This window comes from Mustela lutreola, chromosome 7 (assembly GCF_030435805.1).
Source record: "Mustela lutreola isolate mMusLut2 chromosome 7, mMusLut2.pri, whole genome shotgun sequence".
Taxonomy (NCBI): domain Eukaryota; kingdom Metazoa; phylum Chordata; class Mammalia; order Carnivora; family Mustelidae; genus Mustela; species Mustela lutreola.
This window is the reverse complement of record NC_081296.1, coordinates 137,997,838-138,008,584: the sequence shown is the minus strand read 5'-3', so window position 1 is coordinate 138,008,584 and position 10,747 is coordinate 137,997,838. Positions and strand designations below refer to the sequence as shown.

Genomic DNA, 10,747 nt, shown 5'->3' with positions numbered 1-10,747 from the left:
TGATAGTTTCCTTGACTTCCATCCCCCTGGGCACAGTAATCATTCTACATTTCCACAGCACCTTTGAACATAGCTCTATTGGCCAAATTTCATTGTATTTGTAATTACTTAAATGTTCTTCTTTCTTCAACTTGAGGTAATTCATCTCTGAATCTCTAGCACCTGGCACATAGCAGGGATCTCACAGATGCTTATTAAATAAACGATGAATATAGAGAATTTCTAAAGAAAACAGGAGGTTACCTTCACTCAGCAATATCCTCAACATGTGAAGCTCTGTCTTACCTTCACGATACTCTTGGTCACAGGAGCTCTTCCTCTTCGAAGTTCATTGGCTTCTCTTTCTACAAAACAGAGTGGTACTTTTCCTACAAGGACCAGAGAATCACTGGTGTCTGGAAATGTAATTTCAAGGCCCAGATCTTCCAGATTTTTGTGATAACACCTAAAGAGATAACCTCAATTACAAAAGTATTACTTCATTCACATTTTACTATGAGTTCCAAACACTGGAGAGTTTCTCAAAAGCAGCCACAAGTTTTAAGAGTTGTACTGTTTTTCTCATACTTATGGTCATTTGTTTAGGATTTTATCATCAACTTTCCTTTTTGAATTATAGTAACTTTCATCTTTTTATCTCTTTTCCATTGAGAGAATCAAGTTTGTTTCTAAGTCTTGTTCCTAAGTTTTTATTCTTCACTGGCGAATTGCTAACTTCTCCTCATTGCTGGCAGTTCAAGGAGTTCGGCACAAATAAAAAGGGCTGAGAATGTTTTGAATCAGCATTAAAGCAGGGAGGTAATTAACAGCCCTAGGAACTGAGAAGTCCTGATTAACAGCATGTAAATAAATGGATCTGTTTCTATTATAAATTATGCCCCAGGGAAGAAGATTTATTGGCAATTGCATATTCCCAAACCAAACATATATTCAGAGACAATTCTTTTTTAATTTCCAATAATCTCTGCTGCTCAAAAGTGGGACAGCGTCCTATCTTGTGACTCACCATATGATTTACCCCTTCCTCATGGCTCAGTGTTTTACTTTCTTCCCAGTATGATTATGGTAATGAAAACTAAGAATCTAGAATGCACCAAGGCAAAGCAGAATGGAAGCAATTACTGCAGTAACTTTGCTTTCAGAAACAACACAGCATAAACACGGACTTTTCCAAGAAATGGTAAGAGCATTCTAAGCCAACTGCTGGAAAAAATTATCAAGGAAACTCTATCCTATACTCAACAGCTGTGATATAGTGGAAAGAGGAGCATTTGGAGTCAGAAGACCTGCATCTGAAAGACTGATCCACCACTCAAGAGTTGTTATAACCTTGAAGAAGTCATGTAAACTCACTTTGGTCTCAGGTGTCTCACCTGAAAAAAGGAACAGTTATACCTCACAGAATTACTGTGAGAGGTTATACTGTTAAGTATCTATCACATTCTCATGATGGTACTAACCGTAAGAGTCTCCTTTGTTCCTCTGTCACTTTTATCTCTAGTGGAGGACTTACAATGGAAGACAGTAATTTTTTCCGACCAGAGTCCTGTGGCTTTTGCTTCTCATAGGAATCTATTGGAAAAAAGATGAATCGGTGACGAGGAGGAAGTGAAGTCTTCCAGAATTAGATAAAAATAAGGCATGGTGAGGTACAGCCATGTTAATTATTATTGTACTTAGCAATGTGTTCCATGTTCAGTTTTAGGTTTTGAATTTCCATTATTAAAGTCAAACTAGTAAATATCTAGTCCATGTATTCATTTCGTCAGTGTTTTCCAAAATAAGAAATATAAGACTTAAGTCTTACATTGAAATGAACAAGGCAGTGTTTCTGTAGATAGTCAATAAATGTGGTTTTAATAACAGGGGATGGCGGTAATACTGTTGATTACTGAGAAAATAACATTGGTAAGGCTCAAGATTTCCCCACTCCTTCAGAAGGGTTTTCCAGTCTCTGAAAACAGTCATCAGTCCTGTTCTCAAATAGTCCTGAGCCTATGGCAAGTTTTCCTAACACTAATTTTACCATATCTTTATGACAATTAAGTCTTCATCTCATAAGGAAAAGTGAACATGGAAGTAATATCACTGCCATTCCATTCCATGAACTATCTCCTTAGGTCCTCCCCTAACTCTTTGACATTAGTTTTCATTACTTGACCACAGGAGTAAAGATTTTCCTGGGATTTTACCATTTGGAGAACATACGACCTCATGATGAGAAAATAGGGTAGCAAAGATTAAAAAGCACATACTGACTTTGGAAAAAACATATAACAAGTTAGTGATATTGCTTGTCTCTGGGGAGAGAAACTAGTGGGATGAGGAACAAGGGGAGAAAAGAGACCTTATTATATTACCTTTTATACCTTTCAGACTTGAACTTACTTGATTATACCACCTATTCAAAACAAATTTTATAATAAAAACAATATACTGGTTCTTATGAGCTGGTGATAGTCTCTGACAGATGAAGTGTTAAGATACATATACCAAGATCATATGGGCACACAGTGTATTTTTATGATGGCCACAATAAAGTAGCCTAATTCTTAGGGACCCAACCATTAGGGTCAATGATAAATGTATGGCAAATATATCTTTGACCATTTAAGACCACCAACTTCAAATCACCAGAGTGAATCACTATGTTCTTTCAGTTATAAAAGAAGCCAAACCAGAAGACTTCACCTTAAATTTTTTTTTTTTTTTAATTTATTTGACAGGCAGAGATCACAAGTAGGCAGAGAGGCAGGCAGAGAGAGAGAGGAAGAAGCAGGCTCCCTGCCAAGCAGAAAGCCCGATGCGGGGCTCAATCCCAGGACCCCGGGATCATGACCCGAGCCGAAGGCAGAGGCTTTAACCCACTGAGCCACCCAGGCACCCCTCAGCTTAAATTTTTAAACATAGAATTCATCTTTCCTCAAAACAGCCACAGTTAGAAAAACTCTTTCAGTATACAAGCTCTGCACGGGAGTGTCAAATCTCTTCTATTCCCAAACAGATCCTTACCCGTAATCAGCTGCTCTAAACGGACACGCTCGTGGGCAGCATGTTGATCCACTAGAACCAGCAGGTTTCCACCTAGAAGATTAGCAAGGATTACCAGAGTTTCAAATTCTCAGATCTACGTTAAAATAATCATGTTGTGTGCAGGGAAAAAAAAATTAATTCAAACTATTTAACAACATAAGCACCAGGGAAACATACATATGTAGTAGTAACAATTACACCCTTCATTTCTTAAAAAATTGAAATTATGGGGAAAACTATAACTAATTTATTCCCGATGAGAAAGTCTTTAGTTCATGGTATTTCATTTATAAAACAAGGTTAAAATCCTATATTCCTAATGTTTAAATACTGATCTTGCTTTATTAATTCAAATTGATACAATGAAGGACTTCACACACATTATCATAATCAGCTGACTTTGATTTACAAGCTACTCTGGAGCCCATGAAGAATGTAATTCTAGTACACTTTTTTTTTCCCCATAGAGTACACTTTTAATAAACGACAGATGTTGTTCACTTTAAGAAACATTATAGCCAAACATATAAATTCAATTTGTTCATTTACATTATATAATAATTATGTCTTTTAAATATAAGTGTAATTAGAATTTTTTTTTAAAAAAACATCCTTCTTCTGGCCAATTTCAACTTTTCTCACAAACCATTTACATATTAAAAAAGGTGGCCGCCAGATCTGGTACACTTTAGATCAGAGGTCAGCAAATTTTTTCTGTGGCTTTTTAGGACATATGGTTTCTGTCACAACTACTCAACTATTTCTTTTGAACCAAAGCAGCCATAGACAATACAGTAACACTGTAGCTGTATTCCAATAAAACTTCATTCTGAAATATTAATTTCATATCATTTTAATGTGTCAAGAAATATTATTCTTTTGCTTTTTTCAACCACTCAAAAATGTAAAAACCATTCTTAGCTCCCTGGGTGCACAAAAGCGGGTAGTGGTTGGATCTGGCCCTCAGTCCTAGTTTGCCTTGCTTCAGACTCAGGCTTCTCAAACTCTGATGAGCACACAAATAACCTGCGGATCCTGCAGAATCTCATTCAGCAGATTAGAGATAGGATGCAAGATCATACAATTCTTTTTTCTTTGAAAGATTTTATTTATTTATTGGAGACAGAGAGAGCATGAGCTGGGGGAGAGAGAGAGAGAAGGAGGAGCCAAATCCCTGCTGAGGAGGAAATCAGATGCCGACTCCATCCCAGGAGCCCAAGATCACAACCTGAGCCAAAGGGAGACACTTAAGTGGCTGAGCCACCCAGGCACCCTGAGATTCTGCAGTTCTAACAAATTCCCAAGTGATGCTATTTACAGACCATGATTTGAGTAGCAAGGCTTTTGACTCTCAAGTGCAAAAGAGAAGGCAGAATGTTCCTACCCAAAAAGCCAAACCTACAGGGAAATCCCTTTCTCACTGACAGGACTGACTCTCAATTACATTAATACATCTTTTTGTCTTGTAATTTTATCACTTTGGGCCAAAGGGTTGAGGTTTATTGCTATTGGTCATATTGAAGTAAAAGTTCTCCTTTTGAATTTGATCAAAATAGATAATTCCTGTTTTTCCCATTTCTACTAAAGAATTGAATGTTACTATGACACCATCAAATTCATGGCATGAGAGCTTAAGACTTAAGGGGAAAAAGGAAGTAATTTTTCTGACGGCATGTTCAACCACAGGAACATGAATTTTAAATTCCTTTGAGGATAGGAGGAGTTGCAGCTGGTTGTGATGAAGAGGGAACATCCTGTATTGGGCAAAACAATGGAATAAATAAAAAAAATTGTGAGGGAGTAACCTCAAACTTAAAATGAGTTGGTATGAATTACCAAGAGTCAGAGGCCCTAGGAAATCAATTCTGTACCTGATGGTAGCAGAATGATTTATAGTCTATATACTGTTGACAACATTTTCTCCATTCCTTGAATGAAGCAGAAGATATGAAGTAATTTAATCATGTCAGAAGCTGTATTTTTGATATTCTAACACAATAGAATAGCAGTTTCATAAGGGGAAGGAATTCTATCTGTTATACTCCCAGCATGTACAATAGTACAAGGCACCTCAAGGATACTCAATAAATATTTACAGAACAAATGAATGAACCCTTATTCTTTGGGGTATCATAGCAACTGTATTTTATCACAGGTGGAAGTATGCTATACAAAATGCCAATTTATGAGTATATGGGATTAATTTCACTATAATTTAAAACAATATATTTGTCAATTTAAAAAACATGCAAATATTAAAATAATCAATTACAAGAATAAATTGCTTTTAGTATTCATGAGTGACAGTAAAAACACTGACATTTTGATTTTAAAAAATGTATTTATTTAAGATTTCTCTTTGGTGGTATCTAACTAAAATCGACCATTGAACAACATGGGTTTGAACTGCTTGGGGCATCTACATGCCGATTTTTTTTTATAAATACAGTACTGTAAATGTATTTTCTTTATGATTTTGTTAGTAACAATTTCTATAGCTTATTTTATTGTAAGAATACAACATATCATCTACATAACATACAAAATATGCATTGTTTAAATTATCAATAAGGCTTTGGTTAACAGTAGGCTAATAGTAGTTAAGTTTTGGGGGGTATCAGAAGTTATACATGAATTTTGATTGTGTGGGGGTTTAGGGCTCCTCTGCATTGTTCAAAGGTCAACTATAAACCCAATGATAATACAGAATGGCAAGAGAAATTTAAATAGGTCCCTTTTGCTTCTCTGAACATCTCAGATTTTGTGGCTATACTCATCTCAGATGAGTATAGAGATTTTGGTATTCAACAACAAAGAGGGGCACCTGGGTAGCTCACTCGGTTCAACGTCTGACCCATGATTTTAGCTCATGCCATGAGCTCAGGGTTGTGGGATTGAGCCCTGCATCAGCTCTGAGCTCAGCACGTGTGGGGTCTGTTGGAGATCCCTCTACATGCTGGGTCTCTTTCTCTCTCTCAGATAAATAAATAAATAAACAAAGAAAATCTTTAAACAACAAAGAATTCCAGGTAATCAAAACCTTAGAAAAAAAATCTGTTCATTTTCCCAAAATGATGAAACTACTAGAATTTGACTTTCACTCACATTTATGACAATTTTGACAGCACTTTTAATTTGCCTTTGATCTATTATGACATTTACTAAATAAATCTACAACATAAGCAAGATAAAAGAGAATACTCTGGAATACAAAGAGAATGAACTGCTTCCAAATTTTCAAAGCATCCCCCTGCACGTCTGCCTCTCTGGACCCAAGCCCTCCACAGGTGCTCAGAGCTCTCGGCCATACACTATCAAGCATTCCTTATAAATGTGTTCGAGTCTTCTCATTTAAAAAGAAAAATGAAAAACAAGCCTTCTTTCACCCTTAGCCTCCTTCAGTCCTACATGGGACAGATTTCTGAGGCTCTCCTTGGGATCTCTGTCACCTGGTCCTGCATCATTCACTCAGTGAAGAGGTCAGAAAATGAGGAGTCATCTTTGATTCCTTTGCCATACCCAATGCATCACTGAACGCTGCTGACCTACCTATCTCTCTAATGCACTCGCTTTTCTCCAGTCCACCCTGGTCTTCACCAACTATCATCTTTAGATATTGCAGTATCCTCCTACAGTCTCTCTGCAATTACTGGGACTCTACCCCAGCCCCAACCCATTCTCCATACTGCAACCAGAGCAGTATTTCCAAGGCACAAATGCAATGTGACATGTATCACTGCAAAAACAAACAATAACAAAAGAAAACAAAAAGCTTTCCATTGTTTCCAATCGGGGTTGAGACAAATACAAAGACATTAACTGACACTTAAGAACTGGCTGTGACCTACTTCTCTGGCCTCATCTCCATGCTCTCATTCCAGCTGCATTTGTCCTGCTTCCTCTCACTAGAGGAGAGGAAATCAAATATGTATCATTTGTCATTCCTCAGCCCAGAATACTCTTCCCTCCCTTGGTTACTTAGTTAGCTCACACTCATACTTCAGATCTCATTTTACCAAGAAAACCTTCCCAGGTTTTCCTAACTAAATCAAATCTCTCAGTACCATTTTTTTTTTTTTTTTACAGCATCTTGTTTCTTGGGGCACCTAGGTGACTCAGTCGGTTGGGCGTCTGCCTTCAGCTCAGGTCATGATCCCAGGGTCCTGGGTTCGAGTCCCACTTCGGGCTCCCTGTGCAATGGGGAGTCTGCTTCTCTCTCTGACCCTCCCCCGTTTCATGCTTTCTCTCTCTCGCTCTCTCTCAAATAAATAAAATCTTTTAAAAAACAAATAGCATCTTGTTTCTCTCTTCCATAACTTTAGCTAGAATTAAAATTTTAATGTTTATCTACTTATCTGTTTCTCTTACATGTATATTCTTCCCCACCATTGTAGCTCTAGGGCCTAGTATAGTCCCTGTCATGCAACAGGCAATCAATATCTGTTTACAAACTACTATTGTTGTATTAAAGCAGGTCACCAAGGTATTATATGTAACTCTTAACAAACCTAGCAGAGTTCATTATATAAACTTTCTTTTTTTTTTTTTTTTTTTTTTTTTTAAATTTTTTATTTTTTATAAACATATATTTTTTATATACATATATTTTTATCCCCAGGTCTGTGAATAATCTTTTTTTTTTTTTTAAAGATTTTATTTATTTATTTGACAGAGAGAAATTACAAGTACACTGAGAGGCAGGCAGAGAGAGAGAGAAGGAAGCAGGCTCCCTGCTGAGCAGAGAGCCCGATGCGGGACTCGATCCCAGGACCCTGAGATCATGACCTGAGCCGAAGGCAGCGGCTTAACCCACTGAGCCACCCAGGCGCCCCCATTATATAAACTTTCTATTATTATAAAGGGAATACATGAAAACATTATAAAAAAGTCAAATACTATAAAATACTTTAGAGAGTAAAAGATGAAATTTCCCCTTTGCCCACTCTCATCGTCACCCACAAGGTAACTATTTTTAATAGCTTAAAATGTATCTTATATATGTATGTCTCTGCATATGCATATAAAACTAATGTACTTTAAAACTGTTCTTTCATAATATTAATTTAAATTGGTTTTCCCAGTTGGTTTTAATCTGCCCAAATCACAGCAACTGAATTAAAAGTACTTTAAAAGGAGTCTACCAGACCAGCTGCTTATTAATGAAGGCTAAATTCCAATCTTTTTTTTCTTTTAAAGATTTTATTTATTTGAGAGAGAGAAAGGAGAGAGTGAGCCAGAGAGAGAGCATTAGAGGAGGGGCAGAGGGAGAGAGAGAAGCAGACTCCCCTGCTCAGGAGGGAGTCTGATGTGGGACTCAATCCCAGGACCCCAGGATAACAACCAGAGCCGAAGACAGCAGTCAACTGACTGAGCCACCCAGTTGCCCCCTGAACTCCAATCTTACCTGCTTCGCCATTCTCTTTAGTCTTGGTGCTCATTAAACAGGCAATAAACTTGTTATCCACTTGCTGGAGAACCTGCCACACATTAAAATAAGAGGCACAACACTAAATACAAATTAACAAAGTTTTATCTACATATAAAGAGAAAAAAGTGTACTTAATTAAGAGTCATTTGCACTGTAACATTCCTACCTAAAACTATGGTAAGGTCCTGATGAATCTGAAGGAGTCATTAGGAAAGATTTTAAAATGGGCAAGTAAAATGATCAGAACACATAAAGGAAGGAGACTACAGGCTAAGAATTCTAAAAGGGACATGCTAACAAAACTTTAGAGTAGACCTGAAATGTTCCCAATAGAATGACTCTTATTAATAGGAAATAGGATCAGAGAATTATTAATATGATCAGAGACTGCTAACAAATGGGGCTAAAATAAATTTTGAAAATTTATGCAAAAGCAAGGAAAATCATTTTGGAGGAGCTAGTCCCTTACAACTCTAAGTTAAAAGCCACAAGGGGCTTTAATCCGTGGTGGCTCCTCTTTGTCCAGGTACAGAAAAGGTTCTCCCTGTACTTCCCCGCTTCACTCCCCTAATTCTGGATCAAGAGCTTGCTTTGCAGCCACCTGGGTGGCTCAGTCATTAAGTGGCTGCCTTCATGACTGCCTTTGGCTCAGGTCTTGATCCCAGGGCCCTGGAACTGAAGCCTACATCCGGCTCCCTCCTCAGCGGGAAGCCTGTTTCTCCCTCTCACGCTCCCTCTGCTTGTGTTCCTTCTCTCTATGTGGCTCTCTCTGTCAAATAAATAAATAAAATCTTAAAAATAAAAAATAAAAAAAAGAGCCTGCTTTGCTCTGGCACCAGGTCAATGACAGGTTAGGAGTTCGCCTGTATCTGTCTAACCTCCTAATTTGTTTCCATACTTAAAATAAGTAGACAAAGACAGCCTGAGTGGTGTAGGGAGAGGGCAAACTAGCAAAGCAGATGAAACAAGGGGTTCCTTTTGTTAACAGAGATCCTGAATCTGGAGTCTCCTAAGCCATGTCCTTTGTGGCCTCACACAATAGAAGGTCGTTTACAAAGGGGCACTGTTAATACATTTAAGGACAATGCCTCTACAGTATTTACTTGATTTATTAATTATTGTCAAAATATAAAGTCAATATATATAATCCTTGAAACTGTGAACCTCAATCTATAATTCATTCCTCCAAGCTTGTTCACACTACTGAAGACATTTTCTCTTTGTAATTAAAATTAGTACTTTTGCTTTTTCTTCTGATAAAAAGAAATTTTTTTTCTTCTTACATAAGTTCCAGTAAGATTTTTTTAAAGATTTTATTTATTTATTTGACAGAGATCACAAGTACGCAGAGAGGCAGGCAGAGAGAGAGAGAGAGAGGAGGAAGCAGGCTCCCTGCTGAGCAGAGAGCCCGACGCGGGGCTCGATCCCAGGACCCTGAGATCATGACCTGAGCCGAAGGCAGAGGCTTAACCCACTGAGCCACCCAGGCGCCCCTCCAGTAAGATTTTAAAACATACATGTGCCTTGACCAGGGTGGTCTAGATCATCAAATATATTCAATTTCACAAGAGTCTGTCCAGGTTGGGTCCTACATATATATATATATATATATATGTATATATATATATATATATATTTTTTTTTAAGATTTTATTTATTTATTTGACAGACAGAGATCACAAGTAGGCAGAGAGGCAGGCAGAGAGAGAGAGAGAGGGAAGCAGGCTTCCTGCGGAGCAGAGAGCCCGATGCGGGGCTCGATCCCAGGACCCTGAGATCATGACCCGAGCCGAAGGCAGCAGCCCAAACCACTGAGCCACCCAGGCGCCCCTCCTACATATATTTTTATGAGATTCCAAAGTCAACTTCTTACCTGCATTGAATGAATCATTTCTTTGGTGAAACGATAAGGATATAAGACATTGTGTATTTTAACCACCAAGCTTTTGGCCTGGCCACTGCTTACATCAACAGAAACCTAGAAGGACCCAGCATAAACATCATTTAAATTTTAATTCTTTATATCTGCAGAGCTGTTTTACTAAAGGTCTCGAAGTGCTTTAAAACATTCATTTTCATAGAACCTATTAGAGGTGTGTTGACTTCAGAAATTCAAAAGGCTCTGTAGATTATTAGTCTTAAATAATAAATTCTGGGTTATAAACAAAATTACTAACAAAAACCAATGCTGTTTCAGAATAACAATCTGTTTATGTACCATGATCAAGTCCTTAAACACAACTTAACTGAAAAATCAGTAATCAAATGTTTATTTATTTTATACCT

The 10,747-nt window shown here is 37.5% G+C and overlaps 1 protein-coding gene across 7 annotated transcripts in view; it reads right to left on the bottom strand.

Moving 5' to 3' along the window:
* The window catches only part of MLH3 (mutL homolog 3), a 28,891-nt gene that overhangs the window by 9,145 nt on the left and 8,999 nt on the right, over window positions 1–10,747 (bottom strand). For 5 of the 7 annotated variants that reach the window (XM_059182779.1, XM_059182782.1, XM_059182781.1 and 2 more), the window contains 5 exons: window positions 10,335–10,439; window positions 8,438–8,510; window positions 3,013–3,084; window positions 1,461–1,572; window positions 286–445 (listed from right to left, as the gene is read on the bottom strand). In XM_059182779.1, the coding sequence (XP_059038762.1) occupies window positions 286–445; window positions 1,461–1,572; window positions 3,013–3,084; window positions 8,438–8,510; window positions 10,335–10,439 (522 nt within the window). The other 2 variants (XR_009355830.1, XM_059182784.1) reach the window with 2 other exon arrangements.